Source organism: Mytilus edulis, chromosome 3 (genome assembly GCF_963676685.1).
Source record: "Mytilus edulis chromosome 3, xbMytEdul2.2, whole genome shotgun sequence".
Taxonomy (NCBI): Eukaryota; Metazoa; Mollusca; class Bivalvia; order Mytilida; family Mytilidae; genus Mytilus; species Mytilus edulis.
In genome coordinates, this window is record NC_092346.1 from 31,764,305 (window position 1) to 31,788,588 (window position 24,284).

Below are 24,284 nucleotides of genomic sequence, written 5' to 3' on the forward strand. Positions count from 1 at the left end.
ACTAGCTCAACATGTGCAGAATTTCTTTTTTATACCTTTTTCAGGTTATGGTTCTAGAACTAGCTCAACATGTACAGACATTTCTTTTTTATACCTTTTTCAGGTTATGGTTTTAGAACTAGCTCAACATGTACAGACATTTCTTTTTTATACCTTTTTCAGGTTATGGTTCTAGAACTAGCTCAACATGTACAGACATTTCTTTTTTATACCTTTTTCAGGTTATGGTTCTAGAACTAGCTCAACATGTACAGACATTTCTTTTTTATACCTTTTTCAGGTTATGGTTCTAGAACTAGCTCAACATGTACAGACATTTCTTTTTTATACCTTTTTCAGGTTATGGTTTTAGAACTTGCTCAACATGTACAGACATTTCTTTTTTATACCTTTTTCAGGTTATGGTTCTAGAACTAGCTCAACATGTACAGACATTTCTTTTTTATACCTTTTTCAGGTTATGGTTCTAGAACTAGCTCAACATGTACAGACATTTCTTTTTTATACCTTTTTCAGGTTATGGTTTTAGAACTAGCTCAACATGTACAGACATTTCTTTTTTATACCTTTTTCAGGTTATGGTTTTAGAACTAGCTCAACATGTACAGACATTTCTTTTTTATACCTTTTTCAGGTTATGGTTCTAGAACTAGCTCAACATGTACAGACATTTCTTTTTTATACCTTTTTCAGGTTATGGTTCTAGAACTAGCTCAACATGTACAGACATTTCTTCTTTATACCTTTTTCAGGTTATGGTTTTAGAACTTGCTCAACATGTACAGACATTTCTTCGTGATAACTACAAAGGTCCACAGAAATCTTTTTATGAAGAAATGTTAAGTAACCAATTGAAACAACAAGAAAAACTAAAATTAGAACAACAAAAAAAACTTGATTTTCTGAAAAGAAAGGAAGAAAAAGAGGTACATGTATTCAGTGTTTTTGTTTGATTATTTCAGTGATTTGCCTTTGACCTTAAACCATATTATTTAAAACCATGAAGTTATTCTTAAATAATTACATTAGATGTATGTTTCATTATAATATGTTATTCTGATTGGCTATAACTGCACATCACATGTAATTCCTTAAGCAATTGCATTACACAATAAAACTTATCATTCATGATAACATGTGGTCCTACAATAAAGTGCACAGGTAAATTAAATAAAAAAATATAGTTTTGATAAAATTCGTGTTTCCATGATCCTAGCTAAAAAATGTAATTATAAGTATTGAATGCTTCATTTTGTAACTTCATAGGGTTGTAAAAGCGTTAACCGTGCGCACATTTTTAGATACAAAATGTTCTTCGGTCAACGCTTTTACACCCCAATGAAGTTACAAAAAGAACCATTCAATTCTTAAATGAATTAACACTAGGATTGTCAGTTTTCCTATCGAAGGTTGGTGTTTTTTTCTTGGCACTCTAGCTTCCTCCACTGGTCCCAATAATAACTGGCTTCTAGAAAATAGCCCAAAAGCTTTGATGTTTTTGTTTGATTATTACAGTGATTTACCCTTGACCTTTAACCCTACAACATATACATGTACTTTAAAACAATGATTTATATTCAAATAAATAAGCAATTCAAAAATGTCTAGACAGACAGTGATTTCTACAATATTTTCAAATAGCACTATAGGATCATGGAAATAGTGATATTTCCCTGAAATCGTTTTAATACATCCAATTCATAAAATATGCAGATAACACCATGGTGCCATTTTAAAGATTCAATTTATTTTTGTTGTTGTCATATTAACTTTACAAGTTTGTGACTAATTGAAAAACCCTATACATATTTTATGACACACAGTAGAGATATCAAATCAATCAAAAGTTTCATCAGCTTTATTGGGTCTTTAAAACTATATTTTTAAAAATTTTTGATAGATCATTGAAAACCAGGTTATAATTTCTTATTCCAAGGAAATAAACATTTCTAAATTTTTAAATAAATTTTGCAATTTTGTGAAAAGACTTGTTTCCCTTTAACAAATTAAAAAAAAAACATTCAAGGGAAATAACTATAGCATAGAACTACTATATTTGCATTGTTGAGATCCCCTCCCCCTCCTACTAATATTGCAGTAGCTTTTCAAATAAATTTATTCATGATTATTACCCAAGCTGGCAATCAAATGCTTTTTAGATTAAAAAAACTTTTTTTTTGCAATTTGAATTCAGAAATCCTGTTAAACAACAAAGTATTTCATAATGACATTTAAAAAAGTCAACTTTACAACATTTTGCATCTCTTATAATACTTTTTTTGATTTTCTTGTAGGATAGGCATTTTATATTTGTGAAATCTATAGCTAAATTTTCATATATAGTTGTGGTAGAGATATGGGGTCGGGGAAGTAATTTGTGAGATCTGCCCAATGTTTTTCTAGACTATATTTAAGAACATTAACAAATACAAATAAAGAATATTTAAGGTCTTTCAGACCACATTACAAAATTAATAAATGACTGGATATAAAGATTTGAGCATGGCACTCACATTATTACCAAACAATCAATAATTATCTGTTTAAAAAAAAAAAAAATATTCAGACATAACAGGTTTTCTCCTTTAAAGTTTTGTAAAAGATTTTATATTCTTTCACTTTAAGTGAATGTAAACATAAAAATATTTTCGGTATCTTCTAGTATCTTCTGTTAATCATGAGAAAAAAAAATGCTGTTAGTGTTGATTGAAGCAAAAAAATTGCGAACAATTTTGTACCTTATAAAATTAGTAACTAAAATATATGAAGACACAAAGATGAAGTAACATTTTCTAAGGGAATACCATTGTTAATCCATTTCATCATTGCATTATGATGTGTAAAATACTGAAAGCTCTACATTTAAATAATTCAGATGTCTAAATGATGTGTAATATATTTATTGAAAGAAAAATGATGTGACTGGTTCATTTTATACTTTAATTGAATTTGACTTAATACATATGCATTTTATACATTCACTTGAAAATCTTGTTGTTTTATTTGTTTCAGAGACAGCTTCTAGAGGATGAAATACAGAAGAGACAACATGCTCTGAAAGAAGAAACAAAGAAAATAAAGGAGACTAAACAGGTACAATTCAAATTATATACTTTTTGAATATGTCTATCAACTTCAGGGGCCGCATTATGTTTTCTGGTTTATGAATCAATCTGTTCTTCCAAAAGTGTTATCAAAGTACAAATAATATTCACCTGACAAATTTTTTATGTTAAATATTATTTTAAAATGTTTGCTGTTGGACATGCAGTATAACAGTCATTTAACCATCAATGCGTTTTACACTTTATATGCTTGACTGCAGAAAATAAATATCTTGTAAAATAAATAAATATTGCTACCCAATTTTATTTGCATAAATTAAAAAAAAGTATGGCACTGAAACAAATCTTTTAGTAGCACAATCTTCTTGATATGATCTGTGTATTAATCTATTTATTTCTATAATAAGATATCTGATGAGAAACCAACAGAACCAGAGAAAGCTGTACCAGCTACTCCTATTACTGAAGTACCAACATGTTCCCCAATTGGTACCCCAAGTACTCCTAGAAGACCAAGAATGTCTCATTCACCCTCCCCCTTAATTGTACTTCCAAGTAATGAGAATAAATATAACCAGGATAAGAGAAGAAGGTATGTAATTGTTATGTACCAATCAAATTGAACTTTTATTTAGAAAATTTGGTTGCCTAATGATAGAATAACTAATGGAAGAATTTAGATAGAGAAAAATATTCAACGAGTGACCTAACATCACACTAATTCATGAATGCATGTAGCGCATGAGTTAATTATCAGTGTTGTTTGGTAACAAGTTGAATATTTTGCTCTATTTAAATTATTCGATAAGTTATTCTTTTTTAACATTGACAAATGGCTTTTTTAAAATAAAATTAAAGGAGAAATGTAAGGAACTATATCTTTTTCTGGGCATTTACAAATTATTTCATTTGATGTAATCGACAATGTCTTTGACTACACCTATTGTAGTATGACGTCAGAGGAGTGAAATAACCTTGTTTATTTCACATGTGAAATTATCTGTTTTTATTTCACTGGGAAATCAATGTTATTCTTTGCAACTAATGTCATAAATGTTTTTATCATATATTTATATACACTTTATTAGAAAGAAGAACACCAATACAGTTAAAGGAGTAGGTTCGATAAGGCCCTAAAATGGCCTTCTTTTTTAGCTTAAATTTGAAACTAGGATGTATTGACCAATATATGGCCCCTAACTAACTTACTCCTTTATGTTGCTAACAATGATAGTTCAACAAGATTAATGTCCATCAGATTGGGAAACTACACTTTCCTTTCCAGGTGTAATACCACCATTGATTTCCCCCTATTAGTCTTTGTTAAAGGACAAGGTACGATAAGGCCCGTTTTTTGGCCCCCCTATTTTCTCATTTTTCAAATTTTGTTTTAGAAAGCTACTGCCTCAGAAACTAACAAAACCATTAAATAGACTTATTAAGAAGGGATATAGTTACGATACTGTTGTCAGGTCATTAAAGATTGCATATTTTGGCGTTAATATTGATTCACTTATAGGGTCTTTGCATCAGAACTAAACACATTTATTCAAAAACCAGTTGTTGGCATGACACAGGTTATGTTCTTCTCATATATGTTATGATGGTATGATATTAAACACCTAACGGGAAGGATTGTGCCTGATATTCATATGATGAAGACATAATCTTTCAATCAGTTTAATTGAAGTCTGGAGCTGGCATGTCAGTTAACTGCTAGTAGTCTGTTGTTATTTATGTATTATTGTCATTTTGTTTATTTTCTTTGGTAACATCTTCTGACATCAGACTCGGACTTCTCTTGAATTGAATTTTAATGTGCGTATTGTTATGCGTTTACTTTTCTACATTGGCTAGAGGTATAGAGGGAGGGTTGAGATCTCATAAACATGTTTAACCCTGTCGCATTTTTGCGCCTGTCCCAAGTCAGGAGCTTCTGACCTTTGTTAGTCTTGTATTATTTTTAATTTTAGTTTCTTGTGTACAATTTGGAGTTTAGTATTGCGTTCATTATCACTGAACTAGTATATATTTGTTTAGGGGCCAGCTGAAGGACGCCTCTGGGTGCTGGAATTTCTCGCTACATTGAAGACCTGTTGGTGACCTTCTGTTGTTGTCTTTTCTGTGGTCGGGTTGTTGTCTCTTTGACACATTCCCCATTTCCATTCTCAATTTTATTATCATGTTAAAACCTGTAGGTTTGAAGTTTGTTTGGATAAACTTCAAAACCATTAATTTCAGAAAATGGGTGAGATTAGGGGGTTAAAAGGGCATCAAAAACGCCAAAAGAAGGAAAAATTATGATTTTTTTGTCATTATTTCTTAAAATTTAACAGCGTGCGCCTACCTGACCTGGAGAAAATAATGGCGATTTAGACAGCAAAAACAGTTCTCGTGACATTGGAATAAAAACATTCCTGGGACACGTTGGGGCAGGCACTTAAAAACTGAAAATTTGCTACACGGAACACCTGAAAAGTGAATAATAATAACAGAAAGTTTACTCCCCTCACCTCACCCAGTTGCTAAAATTAGGGGTTATGAAGTTCAGCCAAACAAACTTCAAACCTCAGGGAATATTTTAACATAATAAGTAGCTTTTCAAAACAGAATTTGAAAAATAAGAAAATAGGGGGGCCAAAAACAGACCTTATCGTACCTTGTCCGTTGCACTTTTCAAGTAATTGTGCAGAATTTATCTTTCTTTTAAATAAAGAAATACTTTGCATGAATTAATTGTTATCCTGTCCAGTACTATAGACTAAATTCACATTATGTTTCAGTGCATATAAGAAAATAACTATAACTGGAAGTTAACCAATCAAATTTTCACCCTTTTTCTTCATGTATACAAATTTTAGTAACCATGTAACCTCAAGTTTCCAAAATGATCTATAGAAACACCAAATAAAAAATAATGGTGCTTTGAAACACCCAAGATATATTTCTATGACACAGATTTTTTACTGCAATCTAATGAAGGATAAATTTCCTACAACTGCCAAATTCAAAGTAATATTTTTTTGGTGGTATTAAACCTACACACATATACTGTAATCTAAGTTGACATATTTTTTTCAAATTTTCATTTGGCAAACCAAATACACTTCATGGATTCAAAATATATTTGTTAAAAAATATTTCTATTTTTTCTATTTATGACAACTAGACTAAGAAAATATAGCTGCCTCACACACATGTAAGTCATGAACCTGATGTTCAGTGGTTGATGTTTGTTGATGTGGTTCTTGTTTCTAATTTTTGATATAGATTAGACTGTTGGTTTTTCCATTTGAATGATTTACACAAGTTTTTTGGGGGGCTCAATTAGGGAAGACATAAAAAGTTCAATGTACATGTAAGATAAAAAACTTAATTCACATATTTTTTTCATGAATGTAGTGAATTTGATATGATCTATGTAATTTCTATTCAATGTCTGCTGTCATACTTTTTACTGTCTAAAAAATTCTATATAATTTTCAAATTTTTATTTAAATTTATATTTCAGATTGTATTTTAAGAATTAAATAAGTTAACGTTATACCAAAATTTAAAGACAGTTTTATAGTTTGAAACTAAATGCATACTTTTCAATTCAAAAATAGATGTAGGATAAACAAAACTTGCAGTGATTTTGACCCCCCCACCCCAAACTATTTGAATTAAGTTTTTTATCCTTCATTGATCTTTTGATGTTGTCCCTAATACTTACTGTTCAGTGTGAGCCAATGCTCTATGTTGAAGACTGTACTTTGACCTACAATGGTTTACTTTTACAAATTGTGACTTAGATGGAGAATTTTCTCATTGACACTCATACCACATCTTCTTATATCTATAAAAAGTCATTTTATAAAATGCTCATTGTTTCCTTTAAATAAGAATTACCAATGAAAGATACAAAGATTTTATGTGGACATTCTCTCTGAAACTATCAGGGACGGATCCAGAGGGGGGGGGGGGGTCTGGGGATTAGACCCCCTTTTTTTAGGGATGATCAATGCATTTTAATGGTAATACATAGTTGGAAACCACCTTTATCCTTGGTTGGGACCCTCCCCCTTTTAAAAATGGCTGGATTCACCACTGACTATTCACACAAGAATTGCACTTCACCATTTAAATTGCTTCACATGTAAATAACAAATACCAATCTTATTTACACATATATACAATGGGAGATAACTGTTATATTTTAGAAAAACTTTCTGATGTACTATTTTATCATATTATGCACAGATTGCTTTTAAACATTTTAAAAATGATAATTAATATATGAAAAAAATACATAACAAACAGATGGACTGATGTGTCACATGATAAGATATCTGAAACTATTTTTAAACTTTGAGGAAGTAAAACTTTTCGATCACCGACTTTGAACATGAAAAAAAAACATAAATGAGTATTGAAAATTATTAGGGCTATTCCGTTAAAATGTATGTGGGAAGTTCAAAAGGGACTTTTAAAATATCCCTACAACCAAGAACCATTTTATAGATAATTTTGCCTAATAGTAAAAGAAGCATACTGTAAAAAGACCCATGACCCACATTCAATAATTAAACTTCCCTTCCTACCCTCCCACAAACATTTTAATCGAATAGCCCTTAACAGATATTTTATATGAAATGGCCTCTAGAAATCCAAGATTGTCAACAGTTAATTATTGATCCTTAATTATTGATCCACATGTCCTGCTTGCACTTTTTCAGTAACCATGCTTGTATCCAAGTGAGTAATTTTTGAGCCTCAAAATTATTTTATTTTACATTTTCAATTTTGATATATTCAGGAGGACCAGTACCCCATTGAGAGAAACAGAGGATTCTGATCACCAATGCAAAGACCACACTGGAGGGATAGTGGTTATAGCCTTCAATACTAAATCAGAGAGAACAATACATAGAGGCACATGTTTAGGTAATGTTTTACAATACATCCCCAATGTAAAGATCATACTGGATGGATAGTGGTTATAGCCTTCAATACTAAATCAGAAAGAACAATACATAGAGGCACATGTTTAGGTAATGTTTTATAATACATCCCCAATATAAAGACCACACTGGAGGGATAGTGGTTATAGCCTTCAATACTAAATCAGAGAGAACAATACATAGAGGCACATGTTTAGGTAATGTTTTATAATACATCCCCAATGTAAAGATCATACTGGAGGGATAGTGGTTATAGCCTTCAATACTAAATCAGAAAGAACAATACATAGAGGCACATGTTTAGGTAATGTTTTATAATACATCCCCAATGTAAAGATCATACTGGAGGGATAGTGGTTATAGCCTTCAATACTAAATCAGAGAGAACAATACATAGAGGCACATGTTTAGGTAATGTTTTGTAATACATCCCCAATGTAAAGACCATACTGGAGGGATAGTGGTTATAGCCTTCAATACTAAATCAGAGAGAACAATACATAGAGGCACATGTTTATGTAATGTTTTATAATACATCCCCAATGTAAAGATCATACTGGAGGGATAGTGGTTATAGCCTTCAATACTAAATCAGAGAGAACAATACATAGAGGCACATGTTTAGGTAATGTTTTATAATACATCCCCAATGTAAAGACCATACTGGAGGGATAGTGGTTATAGCCTTCAATACTAAATCAAAGAGAACAATACATAGAGGCACATGTTTAGGTAATGTTTTATAATACATCCCCAATATAAAGACCATACTGGAGGGATAGTGGTTATAGCCTTCAATACTAAATCAGAGAGAACAATACATAGAGGCACATATTTAGGTAATGTTTTATAATACATCCCCAATGTAAAGATCATACTGGAGGGATAGTGGTTATAGCCTTCAATACTAAATCAGAAAGAACAATACATAGAGGCACATGTTTAGGTAATGTTTTATAATACATCCCCAATGTAAAGATCATACTGGAGGGATAGTGGTTATAGCCTTCAATACTAAATCAGAGAGAACAATACATAGAGGCACATGTTTAGGTAATGTTTTGTAATACATCCCCAATGTAAAGATCATACTGGAGGGATAGTGGTTATAGCCTTCAATACTAAATCAGAGAGAACAATACATAGAGGCACATGTTTATGTAATGTTTTATAATACATCCCCAATGTAAAGATCATACTGGAGGGATAGTGGTTATAGCCTTCAATACTAAATCAGAGAGAACAATACATAGAGGCACATGTTTAGGTAATGTTTTATAATACATCCCCAATGTAAAGACCATACTGGAGGGATAGTGGTTATAGCCTTCAATACTAAATCAAAGAGAACAATACATAGAGGCACATGTTTAGGTAATGTTTTATAATACATCCCCAATATAAAGACCATACTGGAGGGATAGTGGTTATAGCCTTCAATACTAAATCAGAGAGAACAATACATAGAGGCACATGTTTAGGTAATGTTTTATAATACATCCCCAATGTAAAGATCATACTGAAGGGATAGTGGTTATAGCCTTCAATACCAAATCAGAGAGAACAATACATAGAGTCACATGTTTAGGTAATGTTTTATAATACATCCCCAATGTAAAGACCATACTGGAGGGATAGTGGTTATAGTCTTCAATACTAAATCAGAGAGAACAATACATAGAGGCACATGTTTAGGTAATGTTTTATAATACATCCCCAATGTAAAGACCATACTGGAGGGATAGTAGTTATAGCCTTCAATACTAAATCAGAGAGAACAATACATAGAGGCACATGTTTAGGTAATGTTTTATAATACATCCCCAATGTAAAGATCATACTGGAGGGATAGTGGTTATAGCCTTCAATACTAAATCAGAGAGAACAATACATAGAGGCACATGTTTAGGTAATGTTTTATAATACATCCCCAATGTAAAGACCATACTGGAGGGATAGTGGTTATAGCCTTCAATACTAAATCAGAGAGAACAATAATACATAGAGGCACATGTTTAGGTAATGTTTTATAATACATCCCCAATGTAAAGACCATACTGGAGGGATAGTGGTTATAGCCTTCAATACTAAATCAGAGAGAACAATACATAGAGGCACATGTTTAGGTAATGTTTTATAATACATCCCCAATGTAAAGACCATACTGGAGGGATAGTGGTTATAGCCTTCAATACTAAATCAGAGAGAACAATACATAGAGGCACATGTTTAGGTAATGTTTTATAATACATCCCCAATGTAAAGACCATACTGGAGGGATAGTGGTTATAGCCTTCAATACTAAATCAGAGAGAACAATACATAGAGGCACATGTTTAGGTAATGTTTTATAATACGTCCCCAATGTAAAGACCATACTGGAGGGATAGTGGTTATAGCCTTCAATACTAAATCAGAGAGAACAATACATAGAGGCACATGTTTAGGTAATGTTTTATAATACATCCCCAATGTAAAGACCATACTGGAGGGATAGTGGTTATAGCCTTCAATACTAAATCAGAGAGAACAATACATAGAGGCACATGTTTAGGTAATGTTTTATAATACATCCCCAATGTAAAGATCATACTGGAGGGATAGTGGTTATAGCCTTCAATACTAAATCAGAGAGAACAATACATAGAGGCACATGTTTAGGTAATGTTTTATAATACATCCCCAATGTAAAGACCATACTGGAGGGATAGTGGTTATAGCCTTCAATACTAAATCAGAGAGAACAATACATAGAGGCACATGTTTAGGTAATGTTTTATAATACATCCCCAATGTAAAGACCATACTGGAGGGATAGTGGTTATAGCCTTCAATACTAAATCAGAGAGAACAATACATAGAGGCACATGTTTAGGTAATGTTTTATAATACATCCCCAATGTAAAGATCATACTGGAGGGATAGTGGTTATAGCCTTCAATACTAAATCAGAGAGAACAATACATAGAGGCACATGTTTAGGTAATGTTTTATAATACATCCCCAATGTAAAGACCATACTGGAGGGATAGTGGTTATAGCCTTCAATACTAAATCAGAGAGAACAATACATAGAGGCACATGTTTAGGTATTACTATGATAAATATTTGTGTGTTAATAGTTTATATTTATTCTACAAACTTCAATAGAATAGTGCATTGGCTTTGTCCATCTTAGTGTTGAGAAGTGTGATTTAGGTAAATGCACAATTTTCCATAAACAAATGTACAGAATATTTTATTAAAATTTTCATGAGAAAATATAGCATTTTGTTTCTAAGAAGTTCGAATGAACATTTATGCTTTGAAAGTATCAGGAAAGGGGTCTGTTTATCAGTGTGCAGAATTTGGGGTGTAACGGGATACTTAAAAATTTGCTTCACTGTTTCCCTGCCAAGCACAGGGCAGTAAGGAATAAATGAAAAGACTGTTTTGAAACTACACCACTATATATAGGGGTGATCACTTCTTCCTATGGACTGTTATCCTGTTAATTAGCATTGCAGCAGTCTAGTAGGGAACAGGTTTCAAACTCATATTGCTATAACACGTTCTTGTCCTGAATATGCATTTAATAATTGTCCTTTGATGTTTAATGTCCATTCATCCATATTAATTTATTTTGTGTGAATGATTGGATTGATATGGCTCTCTTAGAGTTAGTATGCAAATTACTTTTAAGAGAGTATATATGTGTTTGTAGGTCATAGTGTCCATGGTAGTACAGTGTATGCTGGGATAGATACAGCAAGTGGAGAATTAGTAGCTATATCAGAATGGGTTTTAAAGTGGCGCCATATAAAACAGAAGAGAACCCAAAGAGTTGATTATGAGGACAAAGAGGGTGCTACTTACTTAAAACAGGTAAATGAATTAAATGAGTTCAAAAATGTTATTGGTGAATTTTCTAATGAGAAAGCAACCAAAAAATGAAAAATGATTAGAACTTTATATATGAATACAAACTGCTCTTTGGTCGGGTTGTTGTCTTTTTGAATCCCCTGTTTCTATTCTCAATTTTATTAGGGTAGAATGTAGAATAAAATAAAGAATCAATCTTATCTTTAAATAATAAGCTGCTGATTTTCATAGGGAAAAGTTCTGTCAATTTTTCTTTCTAGAATATGCACTCACTATACATAGTGAGTTCTATAAAGTAAAATCACAAAAATACTGAACTCCTAGGAAAATTAAAAAAGTAGAGTTCCTAATCAAATAACAAAATCAAAAGCTCAAACACATTAAACAAATGGATAATAACTGTCATATTCCTGTCTTAGTACCAGGGTTGGCAAAAACCCGGGTTTTATGAATATTGCCCAGCCCAGTGGGAAATACTGGGAAAACCCAGGTTTTACTGGGTTTTAATGGGTAATACTGGGCAATACTGGGTAATATAAAATACTGGCCTGAATTTTAAAGAGGATTCAGTGATCAAACTCAATTGCAATACATTTAAGATATTTATAAACACATTTTGATTTATAAATTAGTTTACTTGTTTTAGAGTGATAATACAAGTGTATATACATTTGAAAAAGTACTATTCTTGCAACAATGTAACAAGTAAACATGTAGTCACACATTACACAAATATTAATGGAAAAGGCCTTTATCAATAATTCTCTTCTGAAAGTCTATTACCGGTAAATAAATCACCCTTTCGTCTAGATTGGTCAAACTGTTAACATAAATTCAAAGAATTCATTTTTCAAATGTATTTATATTACATTAAGAATTAACAAGTAAATGTAAGAAAAATTACTTTTGCATAATTTATATGTACATCACTAATTAATAAGTAATTATTCAGATTAGGATATTGATATGTTTATATAACAATACTCAGCCTTTTCATTTCTATAAGGGTTAATGACTTGACCCTGTAGGGTGTTTATTTAGCAATATGATTGCATAGACATTTAAATTTACAATTCACATAAACACTGCTATAAAATGCATTTTTTTTAAAAAGTTTGGATAGTTGAAACAATACATGGAAATTAACAAGGTATTAATAATCCGAAAATATTCAAATTTTGTATTCTGCCTACATAGAAGTAGTGGAGAAAAGAATGAAATTGAATTTTCAATCTTCTAGAAACACGACTCTCAATGGTTATCTGTATAAAATGTATATTTTTAGCTATAATACTATGAAACTACAACAAGACTTTACTATTTTGTATTAAAATAAGCTTAAAAAGTCTTATTGCCCAGTATTACCCATTTTTGGGAGTATTGCCCAGCCCGGGAAAACCCGGGAATTCCCGCCTGGGTTTTCCCGGGCGGGTAATACTTTGCCAACCCTGCTTAGTACAGGCATTTTCATATGTAGAAAATGATGGATTACACCTGGCTTTAAAGCTAGCTAAACCTCTCACTTGTTTGACAGTCGCATCAAATTCCATTATATTGACAATAATGTGTGAACAAAACAAACAGACATTATAGGTAAAAATGTCGAAAATAGGGTGCAGCAGTCAACATTGTTTTATAATCTTAATCACTACAAAAACAAACAAATACGTTACAAAGAAGAACAAAAAAGGCATATTGACAAAGCATATTAGTAAAAATTAAAGACACGTCATATATGTGTAAAAAGAACCCATAAAAAGGTATAAAGACAAGAATATGAGAATTAGCCTCGAAAAAGAATAGTTTTGCCAAACAATGTTATAGTGATTAAATTAATTTCCAACCTCAAAATCACCTGTTCAGACAATTTAAATTAAAGTTATTTCAAGAAATAGCTTATATATTATATATTATATAACTCGTCTAAACATCAACCCAACAATGTTAGATATATATCAACTAATTTTATAACACTCATTAGTGTGTTAAAGTTACATTCTTAGACACTTATATATATACATATATTTGCAAACAAGAAAAGAGACAATATCAGCAATAAGTAACCAGGGATCTCCATGGCCTGTTTAATGATGGCGCCCCGCCATCGTTAAAATGTCTTGCGCCATCGTCAAATGACTTGCGCCATCGCTAAATTGTCTTGCGCCATCGTTAAATTGTCTTCCGCCATCGTTCAAAACTTCATCGTTTTTTGTAGCCCGACACCATTTTTTTTATCAATTATAATCAAATGCATGTAATTGCATAACCCTTAGGCTTTTTATGTTATAATCCAATACAGTTCTAACGCCTGAGGGATATCCGGATTAAGATCGCTAATCACTTGTACCTGAGCTTGTATACAGGTAGATCAACAAACCAGACAGGAGAATACTATCTGAGGATAGACGATCCATTTGTCGAATTAATCAACTAAGTTTCAGCAAATGATTATGATAATTTAGATTAAATAAATAAATTAATAATCCAGTTACAAAGAAAACAGTTTAACAAGTCGAACACATGCTTTATTTTGACTTACGCAATCAGCATCCCCCTTTTCTTAAGAAGTACAAAATAAGACGCAAAACAGTAAATATTATTTCATCGCAAATAACTCGAGTACTGCTGTAACGATATTTAGAGTTAATTTAAGTTTAAAAGTAAAAACTTAAATATTTCCTGTAAAGAAATATCGTATCGTAATTCCGAATTCAGTTCGTATATTACAATCAAATTGATACATCCGCGTTTCCGGTTTCTATTCAGACTCGAAAGATGCATGTTGCACAGCATCAATTTGCCAGATAAAGTCATTAAAAACCTTTTCATTTGTCAACGTTTGCTTTACAAATCTCTTTAACCTTTTACATAACCCGTACGAATCGTTTTGTTGTTGCTGCAAATCAGCCATACCGGTAATGGGTTCTGAATTTGACAGTGTCCATGAAAAATAAGCTCCACATCATATGATTTTTAGCCCCCATAACAATTACCAAAAATACAAGAAATCTACATGAGGACCTTCATGACAGCTTTTGGTCATTCTCAACTAAGGGGGGACCATGAAGACTTGGCATTTGAATGGTTAAAAACGGCAATAAATGAAAATATTGATACTTCTAATTCTATAATGAAAATTCAAATATAAAATATAATTTAAATAAGCAATGAATTAGCATGTTCACCATTCCTTGTATGGAGGGATAAAATACTTCCTATCGCGCTACACTGTACAGCATAGACACGGTTTGTAATGGTGAAAGTTCCTCCATCGTTCAATTTTCATCCATGGAGATCCCTGAGTAACTAAGGTTTAAGTCTTCTATCAGGTACAATACCATGCACCATAGGGTGTATTCAGTTTAATGAGCATACATGTTATACATGTATCATTGAAACATTGAAATATTGAAACATTAAAACATTTTATTTCACTAAAGGCCTCACTTGAGGCATGATAGTACATGTACAACAATACAGCAAATAAGATATAATGCATGAACAAACATATTTACAAATGCATGAATAAATGGGAAGGTAAATATCATTTGTAAATTGACATTACAATTTTACAGAACTTGGCTAAGCCAACAAGAACAAATTTATATTTGCTGTTCATTAATCACTTGTGACTAATTTACATTTAAAAACCAGAGTTGTTTCCCTTTGAATATAAAATTTTCAATTTGCATATCTTTTGTGTAGTTACCAGTTACTTTGTTTGAACGCAATTTTTATGCCCCACCTACGATAGTAGAGGTGCATTATGTTTTCTGGTCTGTGGCTCCGTTCGTCTGTGCGTCCGTTCGTCTGTGCGTCCGTTCACGTTAAAGTTTTTGGTCAAGGTAGTTTTTGATGAAACTGAAGTCCAATCAACTTGAAACTTAGTACACTTGTTGGGTATGATATGATCTTTCTAATTGAAAGCCAAATTAGACTTTTGACCCCAATTTAACGGTCCACTGAACATAGAAAATGAAAGGGGGAGTTTCAGGTTAAAGTTTTTGGTCAAGGTAGTTTTTGATGAAGCTGAAGTGCAATCAACTTGAAACTTAATACACTTGTTGCTTATGATATGATCTTTCTAATTTTAAACCCAAATTAGACTTTTGACCCCAATTTCACGGTTCACTAAACATAAAAAATGAAAGTGGGAGTTTCAGGTTCAAGTTTTTGGTCAAGGTAGTTTTTGATGAAATTGAAGTCCAATCAACTTGAAACTTAGTACATATGTTCCCTATAGTATAATCTTTCTAATTTTAATGCCAAATTAGATTATTACCCAATTTTTACAGTCCATGGAACATGGAAAAGGATAGTGCAAGTGGGGCATCCGTGTACTTTGGACACATTCTTGTTTACATTTGAATGAAAAGAAATGTGTAAACGAGACAGCAACCTAATGACATAAATAACCAGAAAGAATAGAGAAAATGTAAACTAAAGAGTCTTTAGAAAATTCAAAGAATAAAGGCATAGAAACAAACAACTTTCCACAAGGCCTCAGATAGAAGATTAAAGATTAAGCAATGACAATGTCACCAAACTCAGTAGGGGTGAACTAAGGGGTGTGAAAGAAAAGGCAAGTTCTTGTTACAATAGTGACACCAAAAGTTGTGGAAAAGTTTGGTTTTTTATGTGATGTCATGTATTTTGTTGATGATTATCCACCTTATCCCTCTTTGTACATTATTAATTATATCAAGGCAGAAATGTCTAAAAATTGAATTTATGAGAGAAAATAGCTTATGATCTTCAGAAAAAGTGAATGTTTTATGATGTCCAAAGTTCAAGTATTGCAGATGTCTAAAGTTCAAGTATTGCAGATGTCTAAGGGAGCTACCATTTGATTTTTATGGGGGGGGGCTAGGATGAAAAATTTTGTCCTGCATTTTTTTTAGCCTGCCTTTTTATTTTTCACTCTGTTCGGTCCTGCCTTTTTTTTTTAGTTTATCCTGACTTTTTTTTACCTAAATTGTCGTCCTGACTTTTTTTTTTGCAAGTGTCTCATCCTGCCTTTTTTTTTACTCAAAATTCCTGTCCTGCCTATTTTTTTCAAATTTCATCCTAGCCCCCCCATAAAAATCAAATGGTAGCTCCCTAAAGTTTAAGTACTGCAGATGTCCAAATGGCAATACAAATATGGTATCAAAGTTTTTTGCTTTTTTATTCCAGATTACAAGCATTGAACAAGAAATACACAGCTTGATTCGATTACGACATAAAAATCTTATTCACTACTTAGCTATAAAATATATACAGGAAGCTGGGAAATGTACAGTTTATGTAAGTTAATATAAATACAAGATTTAAGCAATTTTTTGAGAAAAATTCATAAATGTCAGAATTTTTGTTGAATATAAATTGTAACAGAACAATGTTAGAGGTGGGACTCATTTGGGTCTAAGCCTAATGCGGGCTTGGTTGAATTTTTAACACATAAAAAAATCGAATGATTAAGCGTGAAAATGGGAAACGAAGACAGGCGGGACATGGATAATTACATGTTCTCTTATGGCAACGAGAAGTGTGATATAGAGTTCTCACTAAACAATAAGTGGGATCTGGGATTAGACCCCACAAGGAGACCTCGTTAGAGATCCTCCTTACTAGTGTAGATAAGAAACAGATTCAGTATTTTCATATGTGCCACAGGAAATCCTGATCTATATGATTAGAATTGCTGCATGTTAATCTCAATTATACTGCTAATAAGTATTTAGATGAACCTGTTATAAACTTGTAAAATCAGTTCAGCAGAATATTGAAAATATATAAGTGGAATGTACATATGATACCCTTGAAATGCACTGTTCCTGTCAAATGCCAAACACAACAATTTTCATGCCCAATTTTCATGCCCCATTTTTATGCCCCATTTATTATTCCCGGATTTATATGGGCATTATGTTTTCTGATCTGTGGGTCTGTTTGTCTGTCCGTTTGTCTGTCCATTAGTTAGTTTGTCCTGCTTCAGGTTAAAGTTTTTGGCCTCAAGTCTGTGCGTCAGCTCATTTTTGTTGGAATTTTTGGCACCTGGAGTCTGGGCTTCTGTTTCTTTTTCGTGTTTCATATTCATTTTTTGGAGCCTTGAGTCTGGGTGTCAGATCATTTTTCATGAATCATTTAAAAGCAAAGCTGTTTGAAATTGTCCAGTACAATACATCCCAATCTGATCACTTATGCCTACATTTTACAGTTGCCTCAGTTGTTCAATGTAACATGCCCAAATAAACTACTTGAGACCATGAATATCATTTCATGTATCACAAACTCATTTTTCTTTTGATTGTCAAATTTTTAGAAACATTCAGGATGAGATTCATTATATTTTGTATATTTGTTATTGTGTAGCCTGACATCAAATCTAGCAACCTATAGAAATGAACTGACATTTTCTCTTATGTTAGTTTGATATCTATCAGTTATACAGTATATGAAGACTCTAAGCATGTTGTTATTTATTATGAATAAATGATATACTGGTAAGACACTTTCATGCTCCCAAACTTGTCGATCACTCTATTATACAGTTTAGAATGTAATGTTTACATTTATCAATGTAAATCTTTATCAGTTAACTGTTTCCTTCAGCAATTTTTATGCCCCACCTACGATAGTAGAGGGGCATAATGTTTTCTGGTCTGTGCGTCCGTTCGTCCGTCTGTCTGTCCATTCGTTTGTCTGTTCGTCCGTCCGTTCGTTCGTCCGTTCGTTCGTCCGTCCGTTCGTTCGTCCGTTCGTTTGTCCTTCTGTCCCGCTTCAGGTTAAAGTTTTTGGTCAAGGTAGTTTTTGATGAAGTTGAAGTCCAATCAACTTGATACTTAGTATACATGTGCCCTATGATATGATCTTTCTAATTTTAATGCCAAATTAGAGAATTTATTCCAATTTCACGGTCCACTAAACATAGAAAATGATAGTGCGAGTGGGGCATCCATGTACTTTGGACACATTCTTGTTATAGCTAGTTTTCAGTCTCAGTGGATGAGTAGTTCATTTACACTAGCCTGTCAACATTAAGGTTGTGAGTTTCAACTAAATTTGGCAAGGTGCTTTTGACTCAGATTTTAATTGACTAGAATTAGGTTTGCCTGCCTTAGGTCCACCACTAATAAAACTGATCACTGTAATAAAGCCAAGTGTTAGAAAAGTGATGTTAGAAACTAACAATCAAGCAAATAAACAACCAGTAATTGGTCGTTAGGTTTGTGGGGCTCTATTGGTACTCCTACTTTCTCCACCAATAAACTGAACACTAAACATAGCAAAAAGTGAAAGTGGTGTTAAACCCCAACGGTCAATCAATCAAGCAACCAGTAATTAAGTGGATTTTTAGGGTCCCTGTTGGTACTCCTGCTGTCTCAAGTATTAAAACTGATTACTTAATATAGCCAAAGGTGAAAGTGGTGTTAAACCCCAACAATCAATCAATCAAACAACCAGTAATTTGACAGATTTTTGGTTGGTCTCTGTTTGTGCTTTTTCACCAATAAAACTGATCACATAATATAGCCAAGTGTGAAGGTGGTGTTAAACGCCAACAATTAATCAATCAAGAAACCAGTAATTGGGCATATTTTTCAGGGATATCTGTTGATTCTCCTGCTTCCTCCATGAATAAAATCAATCAATTGATCAATATGAACTTTTATTTCTACCTGTGATAACTGATTAAGGGGGCTCGCGGGTATAAACCAAATTTTTTCCTTATATAGGATTTCCCTATATTTTTCTATAAATGAACTTCATCTTATACTTAATAGAAATATAGAATAAAAACATGGGGTCACCGGATATTTATTCTCACAATCTGCCTTCGAGAGAAGCATACATTTTTGTAAAATTACTTTTTTTCTGTTGAACTAATAGGAGAAATATAGATTATATCGAAATAAAAAAAGAACGCAATTACAGAACTCACCCAAATTTTACAATAGAGTAGTTTAAGTACAGCTTATTTAAAAAAAAATAATGAAAAAAAATATAGGTCACCGTTGAGTTAAAAAAGATATTTCAATTTTAACACAAAAAAATTGCATTTTTGCACCAAAGTGAGATAATTTGGAGCTTTTTCGATGATATATACATTTTGAAAGTCATCTGGGGTGAAAACGAATTGACTTTTTGGAATAATTTTTGCTGTTAAATAAAGTAACAACTAATAAAGTAAAAATAAATTGTAATGAAAACAAAAAAAAACCAAAAAATTCTGAAATCTTTATAACCACGAGCCTCCTTAACGAATAATTAACTCATCAATCAACAAATCAATCAATCAATTGATCAATATCAACTTTCATTTCTACCTGTGATAACTGCTTAACAATTAATCCACTCATCAATCAACAAATCAATCAATCAATTGATCAATATGAACTTTCATTTCTAACTTTGATAACTGGGTAACGATAAACCAACCAACCAATATTTAGAAAATATCTTCAGATCTTGTTGGATGTTGGAACATCCAACAAAATGCAATCACCAACCGATCAACCAACCAAACATTTATATTAGTAAAGACAGAGACGTCCATTGACAATTATTTCGACAATTGATTTTTATTTTTTGATAGATTTAATTATAATAATTCTGGTATATTCACTTATCATTGAAGACTGTTTGTTTGTTGATGCATATATTTCTCTTGTTTAGATCTCTTTTTTTTGTTTTTAAGTTGCTGTCTTATTGTCAATACACTATGTCCCCCTTTTATACATATTTGTCAGATATCAAACTAAAAATAATTTCAATATTAATTAAGGTAATTCTTATTATGATCTTTGGCTTTAATTGGGATCCATGGTATGCTTGAAAAGTAACATTTTGAATAAAAAGGAAAATAACTGTTATACAAGATATTGGTCTAATCAGTTCTGGTAAGTTCACTCGTAAGCTGTAACTCCAGTTGTTATATGCATATGACATGGATATTGTTTGCCTTATACTATTTCACAAATTTCTTTTTCATTAAAGTTTGAAAGTTTTAGAATCCTTCAATGTTTATTACATATAGCTTTGCTTCCTTAGTTTGACTACTTGCAGCCTTAGTGCATCCTATATATAGTTGTCCAGTTGTGTTGAAGGCAAGAGAAAATGGACAGTTTATTCCTATGTCCTTGGTATTGAAATATGAAATCAAATGACCATTGTTATTGAGCATGTGTAAGATTTCGGTATTCAGATCTGTCACAACAACATTGTCACTTGGTGTTGTCACAATGTTTACTGGTTTGAATGGTTTACTCTTATTGATAGTTGGATGACCTGTATACTGGTTTATTATATGTCCTCCTTGTCCTAAGACCACTACTTTTCTGTTGTCACCTGAAATCTTATCCACTACATGTATATTTCCATTACTGGTACTTGAAATATGCCATGGGTAACTAAACATAGGTTGATTATGTTCATCATGTTCATATACAGCTTCTTTGTCTCCTTTCTTGTTCATTATGATCACAGCACATCTTTTTAGTTTAACATTATAAGCTCCAACAATGAGTTTATTGTCACTGATAACATGGATAGCAATGGGAAGTAAAGGTGATACATCATAAACAGAATCAGTCAGTTCACCACTACTGCTGATTTGTTGTAACCTTTTTTCCCCTTTAACTATCAGAAGGAGTTGATTAGATGGAGTAACTGCCATTCCACACACATGAATGGTAAATTCAGACATCATCTTCAGATTGGTTCCTTCAGGTTTGACTCTCTGTAACATTCCATTAGAGTAAGAACTTATCCAAATTGACTGATCAAGGCATGGACTTACAAATGTTATTAACTCAAGTTCAGTCTGGTACTCATTATTGATGACTAGGGAGACGTTTATTTCTGCTGATAAGTTCCCATCATCTTGTAATGATCCAATGTTTGATTGGTTAATATTCCCTGGAACAAATTTCTGTGAAGAAGCATAGCTAGGCCTGGTTCGTGGTTCTTTGGTTTCAGTGAATTTCTCCATTTTCTTGATCTCTTTGAAGAACTCAGAAGCATTGGAAATGTCAATACAGTCCTGGACTTCAGTGATTTTGTCATCCATCTGGTTTGTGAATGATGATATAGCGTTAAAATCTGATTTGACTGATAATAAAACAGTTTCGTGATTCTGTTCCAGTTTATTTTTGAGTTCTTTAAAATATTGTTTTACTTGTTGTTTTACAGTTTTTTCATGACTTAGAATATTTTGGCTTACTTTTGAATACTGTGAATTTTCTGCTAACACTAGTTTATTGAGCTGGTTTTTTTTCATATTCATGTTAGAATTACTCTTCTGTATTTTACTTTGTTCTTTTTTAAGTCTTTCTACTTTGATATTGTATGCATCACTAATTTCGATTAAATCGTGCTTCTTATGAACTTTAGCAACACAGGTTGGACACACAAGGATTTCACATGTATTACAGTAAAGACATGATGATTGTCCAGTATGGACAGCACACTTTATATTGGTAAAATCCAGTTCTTCAGTATGCAATCCAATCTCTTCTCTTTTGATGATCTTATGATCAAGTGCATTTTTGAATTGAGAATGTACATTGTCCTTGCAATGACCACACATCAGAATACTGCAGTCCATGCATTTCCACTGTATTGGTCTATCTGATTTACATAATTTACAGTTAACAGGAACTTGACCTCCTCCAAACGGCTGAGAGGAAGCCATATTTGTCAGGTGTGTCCCAGGTATTTCACTTCCTTGTTTGATCTATTTTTAAGTTGTTATGATCAATAAGTTAAATACCCTTGTACTTAGTGAATATACTGAAACATGATAACAGTGAACAAATAATTTATCGCTTGTGTAAATTTAAATACCATGATTGAGAAGACCATACATATTATATTTCACATGCCTACAATAATTTACAACTAATTAGGTTACCTTAACTGACTGTCCCTAAGATAATCTACTTATTTTTTAGTCTGTTTGACTGTTAGGCTTTCTGTTTATCAATGCATCCATCCATTCCAAAATCAAGTTAAAAAATGATGTGAACTTTAAAAAAAAATTATGCTAAATAATGGTTTTCACCCATATATTACAGATCACTGATCAGGTTAAAGTTTTGTTTAGGGTAGTTTCCAATAAAGTTGTAGTCATATCAACTTGAAACTTAAAAAATCAACACAAAATAAATTAGGGTTTTGAACCAGATTTCACGGTTTACTGAATATGGAAATGTGATAGTATGAGCGGGGCAATGAGACAGATGGACATATTGTTTAGACTACTTTCTTTTCTGTCCATTTTGATTTGATCTGCCCTTCAATGTTTGAATTAGGTTTTAGACTTTAAAATTGTTTGGCTTCCAACAGTACAGAAGAGACTCTTTTACGAGATGCAGTCAAAATTTGAACCATTAATGCTATTATGGTTGAAGATGCTAACAGAGCATTATAATTTTAGTGATATCAATGTCAAGTCATCATAAAGGACATTTACCATTTGCAATAAATATTGATATGACATGAGTCATGTGACTTACAATGGGTCTCAGTCAATATTTTGAATAGAAATATATGTTGTTGCATTTGTATCAGTCATGCAGAAAAGTCATATTTACAACTAATTATATTTAAACATTACTGTTATCAATTGTGTTAAACATGAGAAATTCTTTTTTACATTTTCAATTTGATTTCTTAGCATGATATCAGTAGCATATATAAGACCTCACCATTATATAATTTTGTTCTATATCTTATAATTGTTTTTATTTATATTTTCCAAACAGATTTTAATGGACTACTCTGGAGGTGCTAGTCTCAACATACATATAACAGAATCACGTCCACTATCTGTAGATATTATCAAGGCTTACACAGAGGAAATTTTGTATGGTTTAGAATATTTACACAAAAAAGATGTGGTACATAAGTACCTAAGGGTAGGTAACTGATGTTCAAATTATATTCAAAGTGTATGCTTGTTCAATTAAATATAGTCGAAAAAGCGAGACATAGCAATCCTACATTCTGTCGTTGTCGTTGGCTGTGGCGGCGACGTCGGCGTCCACAAATATTCACTCTGTGGTTAAAGTTTTTATACGCCCGTCAAAGTTTTGACGGGACGACGGGACGTATTATGGTATACAAATGTCCAGTGTTTTGGTGGTCAAGTCCATATCTCAGATACTATAAGCAATAGGTCTAGTATATTCGGTGTATGGAATGATTGTAAGGTGTATGTGTTCAACTGGCAGGTGTCATCTGACCTTGACCTCATTTTCATGGTTCAGTGGATATAGTTAAGTTTTTGTGTTTTGGTCTGTTTTTATAGGACCGCAAATTTTGAAAAAAATTTCGTCGTATATTGCTATCACGTTGGCGTCTGCGTCGTCGTCGTCGTCGTCGTCCGGCGTCCGAATACTTTTAGTTTTCGCACTCTAACTTTAGTAAAAGT

At 32.3% G+C, this 24,284-nt stretch overlaps 2 protein-coding genes across 2 annotated transcripts in view; one reads left to right on the forward strand and one right to left on the reverse strand.

Moving 5' to 3' along the window:
• Positions 1–24,284, forward strand: part of LOC139515176 (eIF-2-alpha kinase GCN2-like) — a 56,176-nt gene that overhangs the window by 8,610 nt on the left and 23,282 nt on the right. The window contains exons 4-10 of the mRNA XM_071304738.1: positions 753–926; positions 3,013–3,093; positions 3,473–3,657; positions 7,864–7,991; positions 11,712–11,872; positions 17,045–17,155; positions 23,617–23,769. Of these exons, the coding sequence (XP_071160839.1) occupies positions 753–926; positions 3,013–3,093; positions 3,473–3,657; positions 7,864–7,991; positions 11,712–11,872; positions 17,045–17,155; positions 23,617–23,769 (993 nt within the window). The remainder of the gene's footprint in view (positions 1–752; positions 927–3,012; positions 3,094–3,472; positions 3,658–7,863; positions 7,992–11,711; positions 11,873–17,044; positions 17,156–23,616; positions 23,770–24,284) is intronic.
• On the reverse strand, positions 20,632–22,653 carry LOC139516246 (E3 ubiquitin-protein ligase TRIM71-like). The gene has a single exon (XM_071306240.1). The coding sequence runs from the start codon at positions 22,542–22,544 to the stop codon at positions 20,859–20,861; it is 1,686 nt and encodes a 561-aa protein (XP_071162341.1). The 5' UTR covers positions 22,545–22,653; the 3' UTR covers positions 20,632–20,858.